General features: G+C 41.2%; 2 protein-coding genes across 3 annotated transcripts; both read right to left on the minus strand.

Annotated features, from left to right (window-relative positions):
* Window positions 1-1,320: 1,320 nt before the first annotated feature.
* On the minus strand, window positions 1,321-5,827 carry PDCD7 (programmed cell death 7). The gene is made up of 5 exons (XM_074156321.1): window positions 5,062-5,827; window positions 3,894-4,032; window positions 3,316-3,552; window positions 2,628-2,715; window positions 1,321-2,241 (listed from the first exon to the last, which is right to left on the minus strand). Exons 1-5 carry the CDS (start codon window positions 5,815-5,817, stop codon window positions 2,124-2,126), a joined length of 1,338 nt encoding a protein of 445 aa, XP_074012422.1. The 5' UTR covers window positions 5,818-5,827; the 3' UTR covers window positions 1,321-2,123.
* A 189-nt stretch (window positions 5,828-6,016) lies between these two features.
* Window positions 6,017-27,474, minus strand: CLPX (caseinolytic mitochondrial matrix peptidase chaperone subunit X). 2 transcript variants are annotated; one of them, XM_074156247.1, is made up of 14 exons: window positions 27,310-27,474; window positions 22,791-22,951; window positions 21,144-21,261; window positions 16,823-16,977; window positions 15,824-15,983; window positions 14,681-14,722; window positions 13,364-13,540; window positions 12,316-12,480; window positions 11,856-11,944; window positions 11,195-11,359; window positions 9,990-10,289; window positions 9,396-9,488; window positions 9,063-9,169; window positions 6,019-7,929 (listed from the first exon to the last, which is right to left on the minus strand). In XM_074156247.1, the coding sequence occupies exons 1-14, from the start codon at window positions 27,377-27,379 to the stop codon at window positions 7,839-7,841; spliced, it is 1,893 nt and encodes a 630-aa protein (XP_074012348.1). In that variant the 5' UTR covers window positions 27,380-27,474; the 3' UTR covers window positions 6,019-7,838. The 2 variants fall into 2 exon arrangements, with proteins under 2 accessions (XP_074012349.1, XP_074012348.1); XM_074156248.1 differs by lacking the exon at window positions 14,681-14,722 and having other exon boundaries at window positions 6,017-7,929.
* Between the last annotated feature and the right edge of the window lie 414 nt (window positions 27,475-27,888).

Consider the following 27,888-nt stretch of genomic DNA (forward strand, 5'->3'; position numbering starts at 1 on the left):
TCGCATCAAAGACAAAGGCTGGCCAACGAACCAATTCCTATCAGGAAGAGGATGCGCCTAAAAAGCAGCAGAAACCTGAACTGCACTGGGACCAGGGAAGGAATGGGAGGCAAACGAGTCTCAGAAATTCATAGCCAACCCCTCTTTTCTTCTGGGTTATAGTATTTTTTTTAAAACTTAATACTATACTCAGAAATACTATACTTGGACAAGTTTGCATCTTAAATCTGAACACACAAGAGTTTTTTATGAATTAATACCTGGTCTCCATGTAGTTTATGAGTTAAGATTTTAAGCGTTCCTCTTCTATCTGGGGTTTCAACATCTTTCTCACTAAAAACATAAAACATCTTAATGCAGATGTCATTAGACAAGAGCAAACGTGTACAACGACCGCAGAAAGCTCGAGATTGAAGTGTACCTAAACATACATCACCCACTGGCATTTCCAAGTCCTATTTTTATTAAGTTATAAAGTAAGTTACATGTAAGTTATATTATTAAAAAGTTGACCTTACCATCAGACGGAATCATGGAGCTCTTCTCGCGGCGCGGGGAGAACGGGGCTGCTTCTACGCTGCCGGCTTCTCTGCTGCTCAGTTCTTTAAATTCCTGCAGCGTCAGACAAGCATCTGACTTTGACAGTTTTAAGATTATCATAGCTTAAGCGGTTAGTCTGTGTCATCAGACATGCCGATGGGATAAGGAGCCTAACTATTTAAGCAGAGCATCCTCCGGTCACTAAGCTTCCTGAACCGCAAGCGTTGTGTCCTGCAGTTGTTTTTACGCTATTTGAACTTTTGCAAGAACTGCAAACTTCTGCACCCGGATTAATTCCAACTCTACCAAAAATGAGCAGCGCGTGTGCTCTTGCCAACAGAAATCAACGCAAAGCTTCAGCCAAGAAACCGTTAACGTTACATGTAAGGCCCAAGTGTTGAATTCAGGCAGTTAAGTGTTGCCTCCTCCATGAATTACACAATGTTGTGACGCGAGGAGGTGAGGAATTGGAGAGATTCAATCCATTCCCATATATTAGGGCTAAGCGAGAATAACAACTGCAGCTCTGGGAGGATGCCACGACTGACCAGCAAAGCCCCAAACCCTGTTCCAAGCAAACCGCCCAGAACACGGAAGGCTCGGAAATCCAATGCCTCCGTCACCTCGTAGGAGAGAGAAATTCCTTCACACAAATCTTTTCCCAGCAATTCTCTCCACGTTGGGAGTCATATTTGATGCCCAGTACTAGAAATCTACTCCCTCGGAGTTAAAAATGCTTCAAACAAACAAAAAAAAAAAATCCATTTTTTTCTGTTTATTCTGTACAAAAAACAACTTACAAAATAGAACTGTGTTTTTTAATCAAATATAATATATATGATCTGTCCCTACACAAAAATAGCTATATAGACAAAAACAGTTACAGTAGGTTAGACTTCAGATGTTACTGTTTTTTTCCAGCAGGCTTATTCATCAAATTTATATGTATTCACATGGCTGTCTGACCTATTTCACCACAACTGGGAATTTTTTCCATGTTGTGGTACCAGTTTTAGTCCACAAAAGCAAAATGTCAACAGCTGCTTTAATCAACCTTGAAAAACCCTGTCTTGTTTGTACTTCAGAATCTGTTTAAATTTGTAATAGGTTCGTTTCTACACACAAAAATACAGGAACTGTTTTGACAGCGATGCTTGACATGCTTCATTTAAAAAGAAAAACATGTTTACTAATGATCTCTTTTTGTTAAAACTTCCTTATTTCTGGAAATTTCATCATCTGGATTTAGGCTTATAAAGATAAAAGCCACTAAAAATAGGATGTTAATACTGGCACAAATACCCTCGTCAGCAATGTTTCTTCAGTAAGTTTGAGATCTGTTAACAAAAACTCGCAGTGGGATTGTAATTCCGTCCCGCGAGAGGCCGAGCAGCTTCGGCCTCGCTCAGATATTGCCCCCCCCCCGAGTCAGATGGCACAAACACTTCTTCCACTTTTGTTCAAGACACTCCACTATCTGGCTACTGAAACAGAGGACGAGACTTCCTCTTCGGACCCTCTCGTATTTACACACATAACTATAACGAAATATTCCTCCGACATTAAAATAATTTATTACAAAATTATCTGACAGCCGTGGCCCAAGTGTCATTAGTGGGGAGACTGGGAAGGACCCATCCTGGAGGGATGCAGCTTCCGTCGGGGTGATCAGCTGGCACCAAGTACTGATCCCATTCGTGCCTTTAACAGAGAAAGCGTTGTTTGAGAGGAGAGCTGGTAGGAGTTTGGTAATAAGATTTACTAGATACCCACACAGGTATTTTTCCATACTGATCAATACACAAAACACTGTAAAACGTACTCCAAAACTTGTTTTTCAATACAGAAATATGAAAATTGTATGTACTATTCTATTAAACGGAATGGTTATGCATTGAAGTGCGCTCTGCCTCACACAGGCATCTCTATTAAGCGAGAAGCTTGATCCTTAGCTGCAAAAAAACAGGCCAATTCATTGCATAACCATATTTGGAAGTTAATGAACCAAAAGGGACCATAATTTTACAATCTCAACAAGCAATACTTGTCATTTTTGATCATACAATAAAGACTTTGGTTAGTTTTACCTGATCTGGATCAGAGCTGCTACAGAATGCTCAGCCTGTAAGTAATACTCTCTGAAGGGCTGCAATAGATGGGCTAGAGGAAATTCATCTGTTAAAACACAAACATAGAAATCATTCAATAAACCAGAAAGACCTTCGATTCTAGTAAGTCTTAGAAACCTCAAATTTGCCAACTCGCTTGCTGCTCCCCAGCTATAACCTGAAATCACTTCCTCATGTGATATATGAAGGACTATTTAGATGTTTTGCACGTCTCCTCATCCTTACCAGAGCTGTCAGAGGCAAGTCAAGACTAGCAAAACTCTTCCTGCCTCCATCCTCTAAACAAGGGGAACACACGGACGCTGAAACTTCACAGATTACCCAAGTTGCACTAACCCAGTCACCAGACTAAAGCATCTGTTGGGTGCTGGAAGTCTTCAATCTATGCTGTTTATTCTCACTTCAGCTTAATCTACAACCTCTTCTTGCAAAACGCTATGAAATCGGCTTTAGATATACTGCAGTCTACGCTGACGAGCTAAACACGTCTTCCATCACATGTGTTAACAGCACACTACATCCCTTCCTCAGAGCATAAATTACTCCTGCGGGTGATTTGTTTCTCAACAGTTTTTGTGCCTGCATTTTAAACCCAGCGTCTGTGAGACGGGGGTGTGATGTGGAAAAACACTGTGGTATTATTTACCTGGATCCCCAAACAGCTTGGAATCAATTTCGAGTTTCTGCTGTAGTAGTTTTTCCCTTTCCTTCTTCTGTTTCTTTTCCATTTCTCTCTTCCTTTCCTCCTCCTGTTCTCCCTCCAACATCACTCTTAGTGCTCTCTCCTCGGCTTCATACAGCTCGGTGCGATTTTTGAGCAACGTTTTGAGGCTCTCCACCTGACTTTCAAACGCTTCGTCTGCTGAGGGGGGTGGACAAACACCTAAACAGAAAGAGAATTAATTTTAAATTTTCAAATCCAGAAGGGGCTCTATTATCAGACTTGAAAGCGGAGCTGGCAAAATCTTGGAGGAACATGAGCTTAACCTGGCTAACAACTATCTTACTGGAATAATTCTTCTATCAAGAAAGAGCTTAGAAATGTAGGAACACAACCACTGCATTCAGCATTTTATAGCTACTCCTGCATAACAACGTAACCAAAATCACTAACAAAGAAGCAGCTTCTTCAAGCTGCACCTTGCTAGTCAGCTCAGGGTACACACATCATCTTATTTCCTGTGCGCGCAATTAAAAAAGTTTGGTAAAAATCTGGTAATTAACCTTTCCTGGCAGCTGCCTCTTTTCTCAGTTTCCGAAGCTTTTCTAACGCGTGCAGGATGTCCACCATCCTCTTTGTGTCTGCTTGTTTCTTCCGTACTTCAGACAAGACACTGTCTGCAGCAGCCTTAAGTTCTTGCTCCTACGAAAGAAAGACAAAAACCAGACACGACGTGTGAAATATCCCACATCGACAAGAATGAGACAGTACTTTCAAAAAGATTAGCGAAGCACTGGAGATCAGAATAACTTCCTAGTGACACAGCCATAGTAAGTTAAGTCAGCCATTCAACCTTGTCTTTTTGTGATAAAGTTAAAACTTCAGGAAATAATAAAAAAAAAAAAAAGCCAAGCAACTCATAAATTTGGGGCAAAAGGCTAATGAATTCAAAAAGCCCGATAACCTTTAACCACAGAAAGTTAGGAAAACCATACAATAAACCATCCTGATTCTACAGCTCAGTAATTAAAGACCATTAACATGCCCCAACCCCAACACAAAACCTTTCCCAACAGCTGCTCCACACCATCCCAGTAGCAGACCTAGCACCAGCAGAAGGGCAGCTCTTCAGCCAACACAAAAGTGCCTACTGCACTCCCCAGCAAGCCTAATTTGGAGTGGTTTGGCTTTTTGGTTTTCTTTTTCTGCTTTGGAGCCGTTTTACCTCCCAGTGAGACTGAAAAGCTCGCAAACAAGCAGCTTTACAAGGATGCAGCCTGTAGGCAAAGCTTACAGTTACTGAAACAGGGCTGACCGTTGACGGGTAGCTGTGAGCAGCATGGGCAGGCTGACATATTGGGACCAGAGAGAAGGACCTCCACACGCAACCGAGCATTCAAGAAACCACTTAAACCCCAACTGTCAAGGCCTAGGACAGGAGTGTGGCAAATCTGAGACGCCCACCAAGGCTTTTTAAGGAAGAAGCAGGGCTGCAGGCCTTGGAAACAGCGTGTCTCCAAGCAAGGCAAACCCATGCAGCACCCAGGTGGCACCTACTGAACCGCAGGGGCCAAAGCCAAATGCCAGGCAGGTACAGCAGGTACCAGCCCATCACTGGCAGGTCTCCCCCGGTTCCCCCACACTGCCCTGCATCCCCGAGGGACACGCAGGAGTCCCCGGGAGGCCACGCTGCAGCCGAGGGAGGCAGGATGAAGCCACTCGGGTCCGTACCCGGTTCTTCTCCTCCACCTCCTGGATGCACTTGGCCCTCCACTGATCGATCTTGGCCTCCCTCTCGGCGGCTCGGGCTGCCTCCTCCTCCTTGGCCGCCTTGGCTTCTTGCTTCCTCCGCTGCAGGCGCAGCCTCCTCTTCCTCGCCCTCTCGGCCTTCCTCCGCAAGGCCTCCCGGTAACCCGGCTCCCTCAGCGGCCGCACGATCTCCTGCAGCTCCCGCCGCGCCGCCTCCGCCTCCTCCCGGGCCTGGGCCCAGCCTGCCTCGTCCCCCTCGGCCTCCCGCCGCCGCAGGTCCCGGCAGAGCGCCGCCAGCCGCGCCACTTGCCCCAGCGCCTCTACCGCCAGCCGCCGGGCGCTGCTGGGGTTGGCGGCTGAGGGCGGCGGCGGCGGCGGGGGGGCGGCCCGGCGCCGGCCCAGGAACTGCGACAGCCACAGTTCGTCCTGCTGCCGCTGCGCCGCCGCCGCCTCCTCCTCAGACACCGGCCGCGGCGGGAACGGAGGAGCCGCCGGGAAGAAGGGGCCGCCGCCCGGCGGGAAGCGCGGCCCCGCGTCACCCTCAGGCCTGGCCGGCGGTGGAAGCGGCGGCAGGAGGAAGGGAGGGGGCGCCGCCGCTGCCGCCACCGCAAAGGGCCCCGGGCGGGCGGCGGGGCCGGGGAAGGGCGCGGCGGGCGGCTGGAAAGGCCCCGCCGGCGGCGGAAAGGCCCGGAACGGCGGCGGGGGAAAGCGGCCGGCGAAAGGCGGCGGCTGCGCCATGTTGGCGCCTCGGCCCAACGCCGCCCGCCGCGCAGCGCCCCCTGGCGGCCCGGAGGCCGCGCTCACCCCCCTCAGGGCAGCACAGCGCCTGGGGCCTGCACAGAGATCCGCTTAAAAAAAAAAAAAAAGAAAAGAGAAAGCCTCAAAAACTCCAACTACCCATAAAATTTCACATTTCGTCAGGGATGACAACTCTCCGCTGCTTGCATATTCGCTTTGTTTTATTCAAACGCCAGAGGTGAAGTACAAACTGTAGTTACACAGCGTTTTGTTTCCTTAAAAACAGTTCTTGGTTACATAATTCCAAACAACTTTCAAAACTAAGTTGTTGAACAGTTTTGCCTAAAACGTTGGGTTTTTTGGTTTGTTTTTTTTTTTTTTTTCAATCCATTTAAAAAAGGATTTGAATGAAAGGATTCAGAATTAAAAGCGATTATATTTCTTTCACTCTACAAAAAGGAAAGTGAGGATGCAGTTACAGATAGATCTCCAGAGATTCCCATTTTGAGGGGAACTAAAGATTCTCCTAGAAATACCCTCAGCTCCGAAGGCAGCTTTTTCTGAACCATTAGTGGGTCATTTAACCTGGAAAAAACCCAAAATCCTAAGGGAAATATCTGATGGATCTGGCTACGACTGCATGTCACACTGCTTCTAGGTAAGAACACAAGTATTACATAAAATTTACACGACAAAAATTAACAGTAAAAATAGCGTTCAGCACGCGTCTGCAGTAGCCTTTCCTCTCCTAAAACACCCACTAGACTGAAAAGAACAATGAATGTTTTAATTAAATAGCTTGAATCAAGGTTTTAGAGAAAGGGGTCAGTAAAACTTACGTCCATGTATCACTGAAGGACAAAACAAAGTTGTAAGCAACAATTTTAATTCCTGAAACAAATCAAAAACATACAGGTCCTTTAGTGTTTTTACAAAGACTTTCCTAAAGGATTGAATTAATTTTGGTGTAGAACAGAACAGGGAGGGTTGCTTCGCTGCGAGACTAAAAAAATCAAAGACAAAACCCACAAGATGCAATACTAGCATTTGAGCGTATAACTTAAAAAGCACGGAGTCGTGTGAACAATCACTACCGATTACATCAAAAAATATTATACATTTACTTCTTTCATCTCTTAACATTATAAGATAGGCTGGGCAAATACCTGGCACCAAAAAATTGATGCATGATAGTTCCAATACGTTAAACAAAATGTACTATATTAGAACATTAATATTTAAAAATTTATGTCAACTTCTCATCCGAATTCAGATGGCTTACCGCTTCCTAGAAATCCTGTTTACCCTTCTGGAAAAATTAACAAATTACCGACTTCACCTTCTTTCACAGTATTCGAGGTGACTGAAACTTACTCCTAATGGAGAGGTGAAGGAAAGGGTATTAATTTGATATTGCATTCCGATTACCGTAACAAACTAGTGTCACATTTTAGCAGAATCTCCCAGCAGTGTCATCACGTGTGTCCCAGTTTTTCCAAACCCCTGCTGCAAGGGCTTCCTCCCCCCTCCCAGTGTAACAGGTCACTCCAGCACCCAGCGGGTTTCAAACACCAGCAGAAATCTAACACTGACCTGAACGCAACCCCCGTGAGTCGTATGAGGAGCTAATAAGTTTATTCACCCTCTACTAATTATTAAGCTTGATTTCCCATTTGTAGAGTAACATTATTGTAAAATCTAACTATTGGCAGCACCTGCATTGCTGGTTTAGTTTCCAGAAAGAGCAATCCAGGTGCTGCTGTATTTGCTATACATTTTAATTGAACAAGTGTAATATACAATTCATATTTGAACATTACGCCTTCCAAGTCCACACAATGTCCATCAAATAAATCAACGGGGTGTTGCAATAAAATACACGATCTGATTTATCTAATAAAGTTCCTCATCACGTATCATATCCGAGACAGATCCAATGCCTTTAGTATCAGACTGAAGCCAGAGGCAATCGTAAGGAAATAACCACGTGCGCGTTATGCGGGCGAGCATTCTGACAGTATTTAATGGTTTGCAGCATCTGCTTGTCGAGGCCAGCCTTCTTCCTCAACGCCAGAGTCGTATTCTTCTTCAGATGAATCTTTAGTGGGAGCCCTATAATTAAAACGAACTGATCAGATACTTTAGAAATGGAGGAAAAGAAGGGAGACAGTTTCCATAGCTTCGGGTAAACATGCCACCTGCAAAGTGCCCCGAGGACAAGTGTTCCGACAACACATCCGTCTGCTCAACAACCGACTGATCTGAGCACGGTGCTGTGCAGATTTACACTACTACCAGTATGCGGTCCCATTACTGAAAATCAAAAGGCTATTGAATACAGTTAAGTCATTTGATTTAATCTGTAAGTTTTAGATTTCCAGCAAACATGAACGGTTGGTGCTCTACAAAATCCCCGAGAGCAACCCTCACTGTAAGAGTAATGCTCTTCCACTCCCTTTGAGACACGAGGTGTGTTGAGACAAGCTTTAGCACTGACACAAGATGAACACAAAGCATTCACCCTGTGCCAGCTTCCTCAGTGGAGAAAGTTACTCAAAAAAGCTGTCAGAGGTGGAAACCAAGCCAGAGTTCCTAAATTTCAGGCCTGTCTTTTTAACCTGACCCATCCCCTCTCGGCTCCATCCTTTGTTCACTAAAATTAAGATTTATTTTTTTGTCTAAATCCAGATTTGTCCAGCGCTTTCAGCGTCCTACCACATCATTACCATAATACAATCTTTACAACATTAAGCTGATTATTTTAACAGGAGTTCAGCAAATCAATAGACATGCCTTTGTGGCTCTCCAGTGCTGCAAGAGCAATGGAGAAGAAAACTCCCGCAGCCTGGAGCTTGCATTAAAAACCACCTCACTAGTAGAAAAAAGGAAAAGGAAGGAAAAAAGTTCTGTTTCAGAAATTTCAGGACAGTCACAATTAAACTTCCTAAGTCAACAGTCAAAATCTGAACCTTACAATTTACTTCTATTTCTACAGGTAATACACACACACAAAAGGCTTAAAGTAACTTCATATTTAAGTTTATTTTTACATTTCTATTTAAAAACTAAAGCAATACAAACCCAAAGTTTCTAGGACAGAATAGGCAGCTGTGTACAGCATACAGAGAATTGGCTCCTTTTCAGGCTGTGTGCACGGTTTTGCGTGTATAGGTTTGTTCCTATAGCAAACATCAGAATACCTTTCTAGCCGTATTACTCGTCTGATATTTCCGTTAGGGTTTTACCTAATGTATCCTGGTTCTTTTTTGCCTTCTACAACATCTTTGTCAACTTCCACGCATACAATGTCAGAATTGGGCACTTCAAACATGGGCTCCAGTAACAGCTTTTCCTACAAGGAAATAGAGGGAAAAAATATTTCTGTGTGCCCCCGCTTCTGCAAAGCGACACGGCTAGCAAGTCATGTTCAGCACAGAGAGTTTTCTTGGAAGAACTGAACACCCACGGTTTTAGAAAGTTTTACTGTATCCACATAAGACCCACAACTAAGTGAGGTTTTGACTGAAAATTGTCAGTTAGGTCCATACACGCAAACGTGGGTAACTTCATTTACTCACCATTATAGATCGAAGACCTCTTGCACCAGTTTTTCTGTCCAGGGCCAGTCTGGCTATAGCCTTCAACGCATCTTCAGTGACATTTAATTCACACTACATAGAGAAAAATGATAAGTTTAGTGAATTATTTCCTTTGTAACTCAACAGCATTGAATGCAACAGTGCGTTACTGAAAATAACAAACAGTAGTGATATACTTGTTACAGACCACAACATTTAAGATACACATATAAAGCTTCAGCTACGCTTAATTTTTGACTAATGTTACTGGTATTGACTACGTCCCTTTACCTACAACCACTCTAAGTACGTCTACAGTACCCGAAGCAGCTCTTGATGCCTATTAGGCAAGGTCACAGATGCTCGTTTGAATGTTAACACCAAGAGCAGCTCAAGTCCTTCCAGGTTACGTGTCGCACAAGGACAGTTATCCAACCTAAACCAGTCAGGTTTTAACGAGTTAGCTTACTTTTTTTATTCAAGGCGGAGGTGCACATGTGGGGGAAAGAAATTATTTCAACTGATATTTTAGATCACTTCAGCACTGTATTTATAAACAAGGACACTGAGGAGTCATCGAATAAAAATTCAAACCTTATCCATGCTGAATAGTGCCTGGTATTGAGGAACCACCGCATTTCGTGGCTCAGTAAGAATCCGTACGAGGGTTTTCTCATCCAGGCTGTGCAGAGGAACCACAACGGGCAAACGTCCCACAAACTCCGGAATCATGCCAAACTCAATGAGATCTCTGGCTTCCACGTGACGCAGCAAGCGATCCTTTTCTTCAATATCTTCATGTGGGTCGGACTCTCCACTTATATTAGCAAGATCCGCTGCTGCTGCAGCCCGTCTGCCTTTTCCCATATTAGCTGGCGTCCCAAATCCTAAATACTGCAAAACAAACATATTGTACTTACACAACTATAATAGGTTAAGTTTTCTTTATGTAACTAAATCACATTCCATGTGCATTAAAAAAATCTGGAGTGACTGATCATGTCATTACATACTAATTCAAGCTCCAGAAATTACTTATAGTATATTATACCCCTTACACTCAGTTTTTTATAACATTTAATTCCCCCAGTAAAGTATCAATATACATTAGCTTAAAAGCAAGTTTTTCTTTAAATAAAGAAAGGTTAGTAATGTGTCCTGATAAGTTTACAGATACCAGTGACGCTACAAAGGGCTCTTCAGAAGTGAAGCAAATGCATGCAAGTATGTTTACATGAAAAGCTACATTCATTATCATAAAACAGTAATTTGGATTTCGGCCACTCCTCTACCGTTAGAAACAGGGTGCACATTTTGTCAGAAAGCTGCAGCCAGAAGAACTCCATTCCCAGACATAAATATACAAAATAGTGAACTGCATGACCAGGTATTTTAAGATGATGATAGCTTTTAGCACCATTTGCTCAAAGAACCTGAGTATCAACAGTAAGCCTTTGGATATCAGTAGAAAAAAAAGCTTTTTCTCAGTTTCATACTTGGTACGCTGCAACTTCTTTCAACCTTTTTTCCCTCCTATTTTTTTCCTATTTTCATATGCTAAAAATTTCTCCGTGGAAGCAGAAACCCCAGGAAGCTACTTAAGCCCACTAACAACAGACTTTTTCTTTGCTACCTTCCTTATGTAGCAAACACTTCAGGTTCCCAGATAACAGATGGAAAACCTGCTCTACAAACAAACTTAGCGGGTTCACGAATATAACAAGATCTTTAGGAGTCAGTACTGTGAACAGTAATTAAGACAATAATTTTTCACTTCAAATAAAGCCTGATGCACTCACTTTTTCATTTTTCCTCCTGCTGATAATTCTGTCAAGACCATTAAAAGCACCAGAAGCTACAAAGAGGATGTTTGTTGTGTCAACCTGCACCGTTTCTCCACGTAGTTTACGAGAATTCTTTTCTGGAACGTTGACTATTGTGCCTTCTAGTAGTTTTAACAAGCCCTAAGAAGGAAAGAAATAAGCAATATAAAATTCCACTGTGTAGCATCATATAAGGTGGCACACCATACTGTGATTACTTTCACAGATGTATGTACATTTTTGCTCCCTTATGCCTTTATATTAACAGTGTCTAAAGAAACCAGTTTTCCATATGAGACAATCCCACTCAAGGACAGACAAAAATCTTCCTTTACTATGACATTATGAGCTTGCACTTAGTAATAAGTTACTTTAAGAGTTTTGTCAAAATGGAAAACGTTATTTACCCTTGCCTAATTATGCAGTCTCGAGTTGCTTTTGAGATTTTTTTTTTTAATTAAGAAAGTAAAGAGGAAAGATGAGGGTTTCAAAGGTTACTAACTAAGGAGCTGAAGAACTATGACTGTATACGCTCCCACGCTATTTGCCACACGACAGGATGGTATGCAGGTTTAACGGGCTGTTCGCTTACGAAGTGAAAAAAAAAATAAAAAAATCACTCCACAGAAGTACTTACTTGTTGAACACCTTCTCCTCCGACATCCCGTAACTGATGAATACCAGGAACGCTGCCAATCTTATCTACTTCATCCAGAAAAACAATTCCTGCAGGCACACAAAATGGATTTAAGGAAGTCTCCACTTTTTAAGAGAAGCAAGAACTTAACACACAGGGAAGACAATAATTTTAGACAACAGCAGTCTGTTCTACCCTCCATACTGTAGATTTGAAAAATGTATGCAATCTTGTCCAGCTATGGACAAGAACAAAACCTACAAGATACGCTTAGAGCTCTTTTCAGGTTGATTATTTTTGATTTAAAGGGTTAAAATTCATGTAATATGCAACAGGAATATAAAGTACAGAAATACTGGTAGTATTTGAGACCACTTTGGCAGTCTCGAAGTTTAAAGCACTCAGGCAGGATTAACACAGTTTATGAACGAATTTCAGGAAACATACTGTATAAATTTACCTTGCTGAGCTTTTTCTACGTTGTAGTTGGCATCTTGCAGGAGTTTTGCAATCACGGATTCAATGTCTTCCCCAACATAACCAGCTTGAGTCAAGGTAGTACAATCACAGATAGCGAAAGGTACATCTAGGCATTTCGCTAGAGTCTGAGCCAGCAAGGTTTTACCTGATAAAATAAAAACTGCATGTTATAACTATGATACATTTCCCGAATGCACACAACCCCAAATATTTACCACAGGATCATAATTACTATCATTATACATTTTGAATGATGCCAGCATGTTCATGTATTTGTATAAGAATATTTTCTAAGGGAGCTGGTTTTCGTAAACAGTGCTTTTTACACTGGTAAGCTGCATTTCTGAATTAGACTAATGGTCCACATTTCAGGCAGCTTGACATGCATGGAGTATCACAAATAAATTATCAAACAATATAAAAACCAGAACACATGTGCTTGCATAGATTAAAGATTAAATAAATCAGTACTTTGCAGACACTCAGGGTGCAGTGCAAAGTCCAACTGCTCCTGCTTTGAAGTTGGGGAGAAACAGAATTAAAATATTATTTAGTGAATGTTCTCCCAAATAGTCTGCAAAATGCTATCACTTCAGCACAAACACTCCCACTTCTTATGAAAATACAAACATAATTTCTCTTTTAACCCCCCCCGCCCCGCAACTGATCCATCCCAGAGATGAAATGACAGTTTCTAACTGCAGCATCTCAGCTTGCCATCGAAAGCAGAGAAACTTTACATACGTTTTATTACAGCTTAGTGAAAGTTGCATCTTTTAATCAGTCTGCAAATATAAGCATTAAAGAAATAAAAAAAAAAAAGCACACGACAAACTCCACCTCCTTCCTTTTCAAGGTCATTTAAGCTCAGCTTGTTACCATGGCATGAAAGCAGAAAAATCCCAGTTGGGAATTCACAGTTTAGCTTTTTATACAGCAAACTGGCATAATCACAAAAGAGGAAAATCACTCATTAACAATCAATCCTCAGAAAAACCTGACACCTATAAAACCATACAGCTGTATACCTGATCCAGTTGGTCCAAGCAGCAAAATATTACTTTTTTCAAGCTTTATGTCATCATTGGGTGAATCTAGTACTTCTCCTCCCCTTTTTTCCTGAGGTATCTGCTGGTTCATTTGTTGCTGCATCGACGCTCCCAAAGCATTACCGTGTGGACTGATTCCAGCAATCTGCAGCAGTTCTGTACAGAACAAGAACAGTACTGTTTGAGCGCTGGCAAGGTCTGCCATTACCTTAGATACACAATAAAAGCTTGGTTCTTCTGTTTTGTTCTGCAAACCTATAATTCTACCTGTGCAGAAGTTGACAGATAGGAGTGCAACAGAAACATGGCACAATTATTATAAAAACATGAGTTCAAATTGTATTTTTGCACAAGCATGTATGAAAAGAATTTCCAATGGTACAGTGGATTATCTAAAAATATTTCTCCACATTAAAAATGAGAAATTTTTATTCCTTACAAGTTAACTCATTTTAACTGTATTTTTTAAATTTTTTTTTTTAACACATGAGAAGAAATAAACCCCAACTGTTGATCTCTATGATGAAAAATAACTGGTATACTCTGACAATTGCAGAAGCAATGCACAGGTCTACTCCCAAGTCTTAAGGACTTGTCTTAGTTCAGTTACAGGTTTTGTCTCTACACATGGATATGGAGATTGAGCTGGATTTTCTTTTTTCAGAGCACTAGTTTTAATTGACTTGCATGGTAGAATTTCAAAGATTAAGAAAACTTGTTTGAAGAGGTGTAACCGGGATTACAAATTGACCTACACTGGACCAAGGAAGAAGTTCAACAGCCAGTAAGAATTCTGGTGGACTGAAAATAAATGTAACTGACATGACATGGACAAAAAAAAAAAAAAAAAAAAGACATTCTGAGGTTCAAGGTGACAGTGTCTTTTAAGAGCACAAGTATCCTGAAGAAAACAGTTGCATAACTTGCTTTATTATCTACCTCACATCGTACTCTGTGTGGCATTACTAATACAACCACACCTCAGATCTCAGTTAAAAAAAAGAAACATTCCATTTCACTTGGTCTACCGAGAATATTCTAAGGACAGGTAACTATTTAACCAACTTCATAAAGGGTATTTTTACAGTTTACCTGCTTTCTACCTACATAAAAGAGCCAAATGCTAGACACCTCTCTTAAAAACCCAATCAATGCCATCAAGTAAATTTACTTGCAGAAGAAAAGCAAACAGGATTTTACTCAGCATTTCAAACTAGCAGTCACTAAAGACTATTCTACACAAACATCAGAAGAGTAGATATTGCAGAGGAGGACATGAGGAGAGAGTTCACTTACTTGTAAATCTGTACTCATCCTCCCGTCTTCTGATTTCTAATTCTAAGAGAGAGGATGAAAACAGTTACAAAAAGTAAGTTTATAAAAGCTTATAAATTCTCCACCTCTTGCCCTCTTCTGAATACATCTCATCACTGCGCATGAATGAGTTTCTAACAAGAAATCCCCACGTGAATTAGTTTTTATTGCTGTCAAAATTAACTCAAAACTCAACTTGCATGCTTTTAAAATGACAGCAAACTTCCTACTATTTAAAACGGTATTAATCTATTACCTCAGATTAGATTTTCATTTTAAAACTACTTATAGAAGGGCAAAAAAAAAGTAAGATTCACTGCCAGTCCTGGGTGTGCACTGTTTTATCTTCCCGTGGAGGGTCAGGAACTTCCTGGTGCCAGGTACACAACTGCTCTCCTACCGTTACTGGAATGGTGCTACTAATATTCCCCCTCAAAATACTTCTTTACGTTAATTCAAAAAACAAAGAAGCTTTCTGTTTGCTTAGCATGCTATTTCTTGCAAGACAGAACAAAACACCTTAAAAAAATAAAGGTACACTTTGAATCAGAGACAGTAACTTAATCTTATTTCTAAAAATAAACTAGATCAACATAGCGACACACTTACTCAGTAGCAGAAGTACTGCCAAGAGTAACTCCGTGTACGCTTGTTAGATATGGAACAATACTGTGGTGACCAACAGATGCTGCCAACAGCAGCAAGCGAGGTTAGAAAGCTAGAGATTCATCAAATCACCTAGGCAAAGTATCATCTTCATGATCTGCGTTGCTGCTGGCAGATTAAGCAGCAGATTTACCGTTAAGCAGTAAATGAGATTAGAGAGAAAAATTTAGGAGGCTCACGGTACAAAGTTAAAGGAAAATACCTAATACGTGTCAGTAAAAATTGCTAAACATTTAATACAGTAGGTAATACCCGCGGCACCATAAATCTTCTGGATTACTATTTAAATAAATCACAGAAGTTCACATACAGTGAAAATTAAATTTAATAGAAATTCTTTTTGATCACTTCAATTACAAAACATCTAATGTCAAGGTAAAAACCTCTCAGGTTTCTTAAGTGAGGGCCCTGAAATTGTAAGTTTTATTTCACCAGAAAAATGCCAAACATCATACAAACCTCTCGGTGTTAAAGAAGTCTGCTTTTCAACTTCTGCTTGCTGTCTCAGGTTAGCTGGGATATTATTGTAGATTCTCTTGTAATGATTGTACACAGCAACTGAAAGCACCTTCTTGGCAAAACACTGACCAACAACGTATTTGTCGAGGTAGTTATAAATCTGAAAAAGAACTCAATCTTAATAATACTTCTAAATGACCTTGCAGCAGAAAAGAAATAATTAGTATATTGTGCCAAATATAGACCTCGGTCTAAACCAACCATTACAGAACTGAGAAATAGAATTTCAACATCTAAAGTACAAAATATACTCTTGTTGATCAGTTTACTCCAAAACGTGATGCTTACACAATCACGTTCTCCCATACTAATATTTAAACCCACTGTCATTTTCACCCAAATCTGTAAGAGGAACAGAAATTTCAAGATTTATTTAATGTCTTACAAGAGGGTCTCCCCAGGAGCCACATGCAGCTTCAGAAATCATTCCAGTCCACTAGGAACTGAGAAACACAATCACAGCTCCAACACTATTCAGGAGAGGGAAACCAAATGACTTAGGATGGGTCACCACAAAAGGCTAATCAGCCACGGTCCTCACCCAGAAGCAGGCCAAATAAAAGGTTCAGCAACTACTGAAAGAAGCTGCTAACATTAGGGCGCAGAATATGAGGCCACAGCAGGAAATAAAAAACAGTAGAGTTGGTGAGGGTTGAGGTTAGCCTCAGGGTCACAAGGAGAAAATGAAGGTACTGGACTTCAGTCAAAGGACAAAGCCAGAGGAAAACAAGCCCAACGACTTTTATTGGATCTCCTTGTTCCCTTTATTGCTGCCCTACTGGGTCACGTAGCCCTCGAAGGTTTAATCTTGAGCTAATCATCTTTCTTGTCTGTTGCTCTGTCACAGTAAACCATTACACACCTGATGCAGATTAAGAAGTAAAGCATTTCACCACACTGAAAAGCAAGGGAACATCGGGGTGGAATGAACAACCGTACCTTTTTCGGTGGAGGCGGCGGCTTCTGCTGGAATGCCAACTTCACAGCTTCTGCTGCTGATTCGGGCTCTTTAATGATGCTCTTTTTTGTGTCTGCCTCTGACAGTACAACAAAAAAATGGTGACACTTTTCACACTTCACGAAACGGGTGGAAGCTGCAGAAAAAGTATAACAAAACGGTTAATGGCATTGCTCAGAATTTCGTTCTTAGAAATTCATCCAACTGCCTGAGCTGATCATACGGAGGACAAGCACCTGTGAGACAGCACAGCCACCTTTGTGTTTACACAACACTTCCCCTTCCTTCACCTTAGAAGCTTTAAAAGCAATTACTGGACTATGAAATTTGACACAAAGAGGGAATGTGATTTGCCCCAAAAGTCACAACACGGGGCAGCAACCAAACAAAGGGATTAAAAAGCAAAAATCTGTCATACTTATTCAGGAGCACTACACTTGGAAAAGGAAACTCTGCAACTCAAGGGCGATGCAAATTTAATGAGGGTTTCTAGTTATGCAGGAATTACTCCTAATTCTCAAACTAGCAGGCAAAAAAAACAAACTGTGGTTAGGGACAGACTACTCTGAGCTGCGGGGAAGCGATCTACAATATCACAGGCAGCAGGCTCAGGAAAGGATAGCTGTGGCAGCTCCTGGTCCCTGCATCCCGCTGGCTGTAGAACACAATGGAGGATGCTGGAGTCACCAAAGCCCAGGACACAGAGCACAGCGGGGTCACACAAAGTGCTCATCCCAACAAGCAGCAGCTGCGGTATGCAACAGAGGATCAGGACTTCGATGTTTTGCAAGATCTTTTGCTTATTTGTTTTTACCATCAGTAGAACAAATTTTTTTCAAATTCCAAAAGCCAAATCTTCCTACCACTGACCGTGAACCACGTCTCAAAAAATCACGTTATCTGCAAAGACTGGTTTCAAAAGTCTGCAAACTAGAACTTGCACTATTTTTTTTTTTCCTTTGGAAAAGCAAAGTTAAAATAACGGAAAACAGTAGAGAAGAATAAATTTGTAATTCAAAATAGATTTTTTTCTGACCATACTGCTATGCTATTAAACGCAAATCATGTGCAACAGAACTGATTTAAAGTAAATATATTAGTAAAAGTATTAAAAGCAAAGTAAATGTAGCAAAACAACCACATGAAAAACATCAATGCCAAAACTTCTGAAATCCTAGGAAGTTTTTAGAAAACGGCCTGAACACTGCAGTACCAGCTGATTTTAATAACAACCTCTAGCAATAAACAAGCTGCTTATTTATAACTTGTTGTTGCCTCCCACAGAGCTGGCATCAGCAAAAAAGGAGTGGGGTTCTTTTTTTAATGTTAACGTACCTTATAACTGCTTTAGTTAAACTGCTAACAGCTTTATTAGGGTGGAACACCCACGGGAATACTTGCCCCCTTTATAGATCCACACGAATGGTTAAAAAAATAGAAAATAAAGAGCCAGCTGTAAGAATACTACGGTTCATCTTTAAAAGATCATTCCCTGAAAATAATTATCACACAGAGTACATTTTTATCAATTACTCCAAGCAGCACAGAGGAAGGTTATTAGAGATCTTCCTCATTTTCAGCAAGACCAACAGGGACCATAGTTACAGAAAACCTCTGATATGTGGGGTGCCTTGTGTAGGAGACCCAGTTATCAAAAAGCTGTGAAACCAGCCAGTTTCTATCATCTACCCAGCACTCAGGGAAAAAGTATCAATGAGTTTTAACAAAAAAAAGTTCGCCAAGTTTGCTCACAAATGCAAGGAAATCACGTTTAAGTGCTGCTATCTCCCATAAGGATGAAACTGAGCATTCAAAATATCAAGCAACTTTGCTATTCTTAAATGCTGGCATGTTTTCATATGTTCTTTGAGCAAACACATAAAAGCACAGCAAAGAGCCTTCATGTCAAATTACCTCACTGTCATTAAGACGCCTGCAAATATTTACAGTGTGGTAAAACGCAAGTCAAGTGTTGTTTTTGACTCAGGCAACGTTACCGCAGAGGCTGCATTTGCAAAGAGATTTCTCAAGTCCGTATGAGCTGACCTCACCAAAGAGAAACACGGGGTTTTTGCAGTACATACAGGAAGCCAAAACAATTGGAGGATTAATCTTAAAAACACTCGTAGGCTTCAGATTATGGGCTACTATTAAACTGCTATAAGGTAAAAAGACATCAGGAGGGAAGCTTCTTGCCTATTAAGTACGTACAGCACCGGGGAAGCCTTACTTTGGAGGATGGAGCTAACCTGATGGCTTCAGGTGGAGACAGTAAAAGCAGCACGTAATTAAGGCTTCTTATGTCAATCAGCTTTAAAGCTATTGGATTTCACTCTATCTGAGGCTCACTGATGTTTCACTGATCATAAAACTCTCCATACAGAGCTTCACAACCCAAAACCAATACAGGAGCTGCTGGGAAAGTGTGTCAAAGCAAAATTCCTTTTGGTTTGCATCACATTCTTCCTTAATTGTTAATTACTGGAAAGCCAGAGCCAAGCAAATCCTTGTGCAAGATTGCGGATACAAAGTGAAGCCCTGTTAAAAACAAACTTCACTGGACAACCAGCCTGTCACACTACCACTCAGTGCCTAATTACAAATTAATTTCCTAATAAATGTGGCTTTTTATTATTTTGTTTCCCTACTCCTGTCAAAATAACTGAAAAAAAGTCTAATTGCTTATTTTCCTTTGGCTTTAGATATTTAGTTAAGGTTCTGTAATTCAAACCAGAATTGAGTGAATTCATCATTTTTCCTAACGAAGCAACACCAAAGGCTTATCTGAAAAATCAAGTTATAGCATGTTTAATACAACCTGCAATCCATTCATTTTGGGCAGAACTGGACAGATTTATTTTTTCTGTATTAGTTTTTGGGTTTTAAAACACTTTTTAAGATAATTAGAACTTAGCTCTTCTGTTTTCCAGCTGCCTTATATTCTACAATCCGGCTGGGATCCCTAACGAGACTGACAACATACTAAATCCCATCTCTCTTTCCCAGGGATCCACGGTGACTGTTCTACTCTGGGGCAATGCTTGAATGGTGTTTCCAGATAAAAGCACAAACTCCAGCAACCAGGGGAGCAAACACACCAGTAAAGCAAGAGAGTTTCGAAATGTCTCTGTCTACTCATGAATCATCGATAAGAAGGTAAATGAGGTTAAAAAAAAAATCCTTCTGCTGTTTCCAACCACACCTAGTCCAGGGAGAGGCCAACCTATTGAACACCACACAGGATTGTACTTCTCATTTCATTGACTAGTGCCAGATTTTTCAGACAACCTTGTTGCCTATAGTTTCAAATAAACAAACAAAAAAAAGCTTATTATTTCTGGGAAAAAAAAAAAATAGTAGCTGAGTACCGATCCTTTTATCCAACATAAGTAAATATATTGCTATTATAGAATTGTCTTGTAATTGATGACGTTTGATCATCTTTATTTTACATGAGTAGCAGCAAATAATAGGACATCCGCTCATTATTTTCACCATCTGTGATATTAACAACTGTTGAACAAGTTTATGCTGACCTTGTCTTAAGCTTCTTAGTGCACAAGTCTGATTATGACTTGATACTTCCTCCTTGAGCCTCCCTGACAATGGGTATTTACTTTCTGACAACTATTTTCTAGGCTGGTCTCATTAGCACTGAAATAAGGAGAAATATCTCCCAAGTCTACTAGAACCTAAAACATAACTGGCATTAATTTGGACTGCACTTCAAAAAAGGTTGCTATTGCTGCTGTACACTGGGAATTTGATACATTCTGGATTTTATATTTGGACTTTCCTGCCTGGAATATATTATGAACCTGACATCACCATAAAAGATGATTCCAGTAAGCCATCTGTCATATACTTATTCCTCGGCTAGATAAGCACTTTGGTTATAGTACATGCAGGATTAAAGTTTTATTGTTTAGTAAACAAAGGGCAGACATTACAAACATGTATATATAAAGAATTTATATAATGGACAAATTGAAATATCAGTAGTTAAAGTGGTATTATGTGAGCATCTCTTCAGCTGCATAAAATGTAACAAACTATTTTAAAATTGCATATTCACAGTTGCGGTCCAAATTCCACTACCATATTCTGCATCCATCAAAGAATTTACACAAATATATTCAGAGACAATACATGCTTAGGCCAACGTGGCCAAACTAAGCATAACAAAATCTTTGACATTGTATAATTAGGTAGGCTAAAACTTAGCTATCAGGACTATGTTAGATCACAAATATAATCACATCTGTGTCTATTTAAAAAAAGAAAGTATTCATTAAAACTTACACACAAAGGTCTCCACGTGTGTGCACAAGTCGCCACACTTGGGGCAGCGCAGCTGGTTCCCTCCTTTCCCAGAGCTTCCAGAGCTTGACTTTTTACCACCCCCCTCACCGACAGACTTCTAAAAAAGATTTCCAGACAATTAGCCCCAAACAACGGAGCTGTTACGTTAGGCATTTAGCAGCGTGTTTATGGAATCCAGTAACGTGATTATTGCAGTAGATGAATGACAAAATAATTATTGTCAGGATTTTGTAAAGGCTTTAAAAACTTAGAGCAACACGATATAAATATTTTGAAGCGTTCACACTTCTGCATTTCCCAGCTCTGCCAATTTTTGGATGCCCAGGGAAGAGGCATCCCATAGCTACATTAGAACTGCTTGACTGGCACTAGAACAATAACAAGCTGAACAGCATCAAGAATGGTTTAATAGTATATTCCAACGTAATTTATTCAAACCCCAGAGAAGAAAACAAATCATACTTATAGAGAGAGCAATTTCATTATCACAACTGTGTTGATTCTAAGGGTTTCTGAAGCCACAACTCTTCTCGCGTCCTTGACAGCTGTGGCTATGCTGGCAGATGGCTGTAGGGTAGATATGGCCTATAAAACAAGCATCTCAGAAATCGCTTGGAAATATTCTATTTATTACTTCTAAGGCAGAGTTCCCTGACAGAAACCTACTTGTCTTTCTCCATATTACTCTGTTTAGTGGTGTTTAAGATTAACATTTTTTAAATCTACATCCATTCTGTGCTCTTCATACTACGATTAATAATAAAAGCTATTATATTTTAGGAAACAGCAAAGATCTCTCTTCCCTTTTCTGAGATAGTTCCCTATTTTTTTTTAAACTTGGATTTCCCACTCATTTCTCCTTGTAACCTCTCTCAAGAAAAAAAAAAAAAGACTATTAAAAATTTTTATCTACGTTCTTTTCTTTTGCAAACAAGTTTCATCCGAACCTTCACAACACACTTGTGTCAGCTGGACAGTTCCTCAGATGTCACAACACGCCACACTGAGGTGAAGTTACTGCCTGCCTACTCTCAAAATCTTATTTGCTGACTAAAGAGCAGTTTTATTCTCGGGTAAACATTTATCTGAAGAAGCTGTTTATTAACTATAATCATAGAGAAAGATTAGAACAGAAATAGGTTACAATTTATTAAGAAGAATAAAGCTCATCTCGTCACAAACTTGTCTTGTTTAATGCAGCTACCAAATCACTGCTGAAAACAAAAACATTTTAAAATGTACTTATTTTTAAAGAAAAAAAATCTACTTGGGAGCAGCAGGCTTTTGAAGAATAACAGCTCCAATTACTACTCTTTCCTGAGATCCTGAAACCTGTTGAGGATTTACAACATTCTACAGAGTTTTCAAGTGTCCCTTTACGCTAGGCAAAAAAGATTTATAAAACTGGGAAAAGCATTATGTGATGTTTATAGGGTCTGTCTGCTAACATATTCACAACACTTTTTTCTTCACCATCAGTTGTAGCATTTTGAAGGATCAGAAACTTCCAGACTCAGCAAAAATTTCAGGAAGATTCTAATTTTAAGCAAGGAAAAAAAAATCTACTAAAACATTTAAGAAACATTTTATATAAACTATCGAAAAAACCTAACGCATTGAGATTACCTTGCTTCCATCTCCAGACCCATCCTTGCTTGCACCATCCTTTGAAGCAAAATATGCTGGTGTTTCTGAAAAGTTTCTAAGAGGAATTCGTCTCAGAGAACAAGTTTCAAAAGTTCCAAGTTTTCCTAAAACAGGGATGCGTGTACGACCACAAGTAATACCTAAAAACAAATGAAAACATAAAAATTTATTTCATGAATCATTACCCTGTTGGGGAAATTTTGCTGATACTACAGTCGGATAATAGAGCTACCTCGTTAGCATCTGACTGTGATGCATTTTGGTTGTCATTATATGCTGAAAGCACACAACCGCAATACACCATTTCATACTTTCATCCAACTCTTTAGGGACATCACTAAAGAACCAAACCAATGTTTTCCCTATGTGTAATATGTTCAAAATGCAATATTTATGGATACATTAATTAGCTAAATTCTGGATGTCAATTAAAAATACTCTAGTTCTGTTCCAAATGCTACCAAACCCTAGAATTGATTTACTTTAAATGGAACTCAAAGGTTTCAGCAACAGAACTCAACTCTGAACATTTAAATTCCACCTGTCCAAAATAAATTAGTTCCACTACCTCATTAAAAGCTGCTTGGATTGTCCAAAAATTACCCATGAGTAATTCCATGTCCTCTAACGTCAGACAATTCAGAGCCCCATTGTGTCATGAAATAGGGAACATCCAGGCGATGAAACCGATCCTCTGAACGATAAATACAATCAACATCCAGCACTTATTGTGAAATAATTCAACCTCTGAAGTAGAAGAGAGACCTTTGAAGTGTCTCCTTATTATGCAAAAATTACCAAAGAAGTGTCTCAGACTCAGACTGCATGTCTGGACTTGGCTTTCACTTATGAACTCTACTAAAAACTCATTTCCAGGAATTTTAGGTACCGCTTGACCAAAAAAAAGTTGTCATGAGAAAAGCAGTGTCATATTTGGCCCGTGCTGACAGACAGGCACAAATAAATTCAGCATAATCTTAACTCTGTTGAAATAGCTTATTGCCAACACGAAAAAAAGAAAAAATAAAAAACCCTCATTGAGAAACTAAACAGCCTTCTCCTCCTCTTGCAACAGCGGGTAGGATTACATTTCATGACTAGGTATGATGTGAATCAACACATGTCATGCTCGTGATTTCAACATCTCTCAGCATAGACAAGAGCCCAGAATCCATGTCTCGTATCACGCTCATTTAAAGTGACGAATTTCTCAATTACTCAATTTTTGATAAGAAAATTTGTGTTGGTGACTTACCAACACAAGAGTTATATTGCAACAACGACAATTAAAAACTTGCTGATCATACATGGTTTTACTGTTAGAGAAATGAGAGAATTCTACAGCAAACTCCAAAAACTCTTCCAAAAAAAGAATGAAAACAGTAAGAATGGCAAGAGGAGTAAACTTCACTTGCTCTGAAAGGGGTAACAATGACAACTAAGACCTGGAATCTTAGTTGAAAGGGGACATTTCAGAAAATTTACCTTGCTACTATGACAGGAAAACAGAAAAATAAAGAAGAAAAGCATTATGGACGAATCTAAACTTATCAGGAAAACTCACACAGGCTTCTGCAAAGCCACAACCAAGATGAGTGTGTCAAACGAGATTTATTAACTTATATGCTGCTTAAGATTCTTGAACTTGAAGATGATTTGCAGTTATTTTTAACGTGACTAAAAATGTAATCTTTTAAAAATCTGTAATAGCCTTACTTCTGTCAGTAAACGTGAGGGGAGGAACAATGATCAACATGCTTGCCAATTTTAAATTCCTCTGCTGAGCGCCACTGCAACCCGGCAAAACACTTTTGATTACACAGGACAAACTATGAAAATACCACAGTAAACTTAAAAATACTGGCTCACTTCCACAAGCAGTTGTGTCCTTTCAACTGAGGCTGCAGAGAACTCCGAAGGCTACGTGCGCCAAGCGCACTTGTCAGGGGAGAATAAGCCGTGGTGTTTACAATGCAATAGCTGTTCTGCATTAATTCCCTCTCTGGGGGGCTTATTCCTCATAGATGGTAAAATAAATCTCAGTAAAGGAACCACTTCTAAAGGGAACTGAGAAGAGATCCCTTCAAATAAAAATAAATAAATAAACAAACAAACTACCTCCCCTCAACAAAACCCAAAGTCACACAACTCTCCTTCAACACAGGGAGATTTGGCCCGTGGAGAAAGGACGAAGCGCTAATACAGAAACTCAAACATTTTACCACTGAGCACCAAATAAAGATCATTGATTTTAATTCAGAGCGGCCCCGTGATGTAGAAAACGCACTGAAAACTGTATTGGATGAACTATGAAACTATACACAGCGCTGAGGACTGAGCCAGTAAGTGCCACGTTACCGACTGTGCCCGTCCATTGATCAGAAACGCCGCAGCTGTGGGGCTTCACCTCCAGCCTTTGGCAGCAGACCCAGGCCAGCCAGCAGCGCTGCGCCCACGCTGTAACGCTTTTTGTTGCCGTTAAATTCACTCTCACAAAAGTCTTAGCCTGTTGGGAACATTAAACTCACCCTGCTACACGTGCTGAACTCTAAAACTGTGTAGACAGGCTAAACCATTAAAAAAAAAAAAATCATATTACTGCAACATCAGCTTGTGGCTAAACACGAAAAGCCTTGTGCCTGTGTTTATCACAGGTGGTATTTTTTGGGACAAAATACCATTGTCCAGTTAAAGAATGAAGCAGTAAGAAAGCTATCGCAACTACTTTCTTGCATAAATAAGCCCAGAGGGGGATTTTCAGAAGAAATCGACCTTCCAGCTCAACGCCTGGCAACTTGCACTGAATGATCCAGATCCTGATAAATGCTGAAATCGGTGACAGCTGGCCAGCACAGCTGTATTCGCTCACACACACAGCTGGCACTCAGGGCACAGGTGCTATTTTGAAACAATAAATTTAAAGGACATGTATTAACATAAGAACTTCGGTGGCAGCAATGGCATCTATCCAGGGTCTTCAGATGAGTGCCTTAAGAAATACTGGGAGGCTCCTTTACGCCTTATTAACCTTTAATTGATACTTGAGGAAAGAAATAGTGGCTTCTGGGCCAAGCTTCAACATCTTGGAAGAATCTACTGCTCAACGAAGTGACAGGGAGACTGTGACAAAAGAAAAGCCTCCTCTCTGTTCCACACAACACTCCATGGACCAGACTGATCCATGCACTCTGGATACTCTCAAGTTTGTACCAACCAGCAACAGCAAAGTACCAGGCCCAAGACATAATCTGTTACAACAAAAATAGACCAAAACAAGACTTTCTTTCTTTTTTTTTAAAGAACTTTCACAGAAAGCTGATGCATAAATAATCTTATCACTCTGTAGCTGTGGTTTAGCCTCATTTGTCCTTTTGCATACCCTTTTTAAATCTTAGTTCTTAAAAACCCCCACAAATTCAAAAATAAAAAAAATCTCTAAAGTTAATTCAGAACGTTACTTGCTTTAAAGCTTATTGTTTCAGTGAGTTTACATGAGGCCAGACAGGCTGGAGTTGAAAGTACTGGTTTAAACCTTTCAGCACAGGTGACGTCAGAAATGTAAATGTAAAGTCAACTGTAATGAGTTTAACTCATCTCTTGAAGGCAGTAAATCATCTCTGACTCGTCAGGCTATGGCTGAGGGTAGAACAATTAAAAAATTTTGTTGCAAATACGGCAACAGCAGGAATTTTCAGCCCTTCACCAAAAGCAGCATGTGGTATGTCAACTCTCGCTACACAGAACAAAAGGATGAAAAGTACAAAAGTAGTAAAAAAAAGTAACAGCCTCCCTCGACTTCAACTTCCAGTAATGTTTGCACAGCCTCGCCCTTTTACCAAGCTGGAAATAATGACTTTTTGCTAACTGAGCCCAAGTTTTTATGAGAAATATTTCAGGTTTAGGTTGTAAAAAAAGGCAGGCTTTTAATCAGTCAGCTAATTAAGCTCATTTACTAGCTCTGCAGCGTAACCCAAACTGGACGACTGCTGCTGAAAATTACTCCTGGTGAAATAAACTCTATTCTGGCATTACATTTCCCAAAAGATATTCCAGTGCAGGCTAATTTTCCGGAACTTTGCACCGTGTAATACTGCCCTTAATCCCGACACGCCACCGGCCGTCCCCTCACACCACCCAGGGCGACACTAGCAAAAGATTAATGGGGAAAAAAAAAAAAAAAAAAAGAAAAAAGGCCGAAGCAGCCACCCGTTGCCTAACCGAAGCCCTTATCGCAGAGCCGCAGCGCGGAGCTGCCCGGGCCGGCCCCTCTCCCTGCCCCGGAGAGCGCCTTCGGAGCACCGCTGCTCCCGAGAACCACCGGCAGCGGCGGGCTGGGGGGGCACGGAGCGCTGACAGCCGTGCGGCGGCCGGCGGGAAGGGGGTTTTCCCCTCAGGGAGGCGGCGGGGAACGGAAGGGGCCGCGGAAGGGCCCCGGGACGGAGGGCCGGGCCCGGCCGGGGAGCAGCCTCGGGCCAGGCGAGGGGAGGACGGTGGTTACCTCTCCGGGCAGAAGGCAGAGTAGAACCCAGTAGGCGGGCGGCGGCGGCGCAGCTGTGGCAGGCGGACATGGTGCGGCCGCGGGCCCGGCTCGCTCCCCCCCGCCGCCGACTAGGCCTCGCTGGCGGCGCCGCTCCGCGCCCCACCCGCGCCGTAAACACCCCCTCCCCCTGCGCCGCCGCCTCAGTGACGGCAACGCGCTGCCGCCCGGCGTCACCGCGCGCACCCCGCCGGACTACCGCTCCCGGCGGGCAGCGCGCGAGACGCCCTACATACCGCTGCTCGGCGGCCGCGCGGGGCATCATGGGAGATGTAGTCCCGTGGTTAATACACGGCCCTGTGTCCCTCCGCGGTGTATCATGGGAAATGTAGTCCGGGCGGCGGCAGCCCCAGGAGGCGCTCCCTCAGCCTCCTCCGCTTTCGGCGATTCCCGCTTTTTAATTCCGCTTCCTAAATACAGTGTGAGACAAATGTTTCCCCTTAGATACGAGAAATGTTTGTTTTGTTGGGTTTTTTTCCCCAAAAAAATCCTTTCGTGGGAAAAAAAAAAAAAATCAAACTGAAACAGCGGCTTGAAAGC

Source organism: Numenius arquata, chromosome 11, assembly GCF_964106895.1.
Source record: "Numenius arquata chromosome 11, bNumArq3.hap1.1, whole genome shotgun sequence".
In the NCBI taxonomy this organism is placed as follows: Eukaryota; Metazoa; Chordata; class Aves; order Charadriiformes; family Scolopacidae; genus Numenius; species Numenius arquata.

Coding starts and splice junctions, on each gene's coding strand:
- PDCD7 (XM_074156321.1), bottom strand. CDS start 5,817: ATGGCGCAGCCGCCGCCTTTCGCCGGCCGCTTTCCCCCGCCGCCGTTC. Junction 4,033..5,061: donor AGGTGGAGGAGAAGAACCGG/GTACGGACCCGA, acceptor TTTCTTTCGTAG/GAGCAAGAACTTAAGGCTGC. Junction 3,553..3,893: donor AGAGGCAGCTGCCAGGAAAG/GTTAATTACCAG, acceptor CTTTCTGTTTAG/GTGTTTGTCCACCCCCCTCA.
- CLPX (XM_074156247.1), bottom strand. CDS start 27,379: ATGTCCGCCTGCCACAGCTGCGCCGCCGCCGCCCGCCTACTGGGTTCT. Junction 12,481..13,363: donor GCTTGGACCAACTGGATCAG/GTATACAGCTGT, acceptor TTATTTTATCAG/GTAAAACCTTGCTGGCTCAG. Junction 9,170..9,395: donor GAGGTCTTCGATCTATAATG/GTGAGTAAATGA, acceptor ATTTCCTTGTAG/GAAAAGCTGTTACTGGAGCC.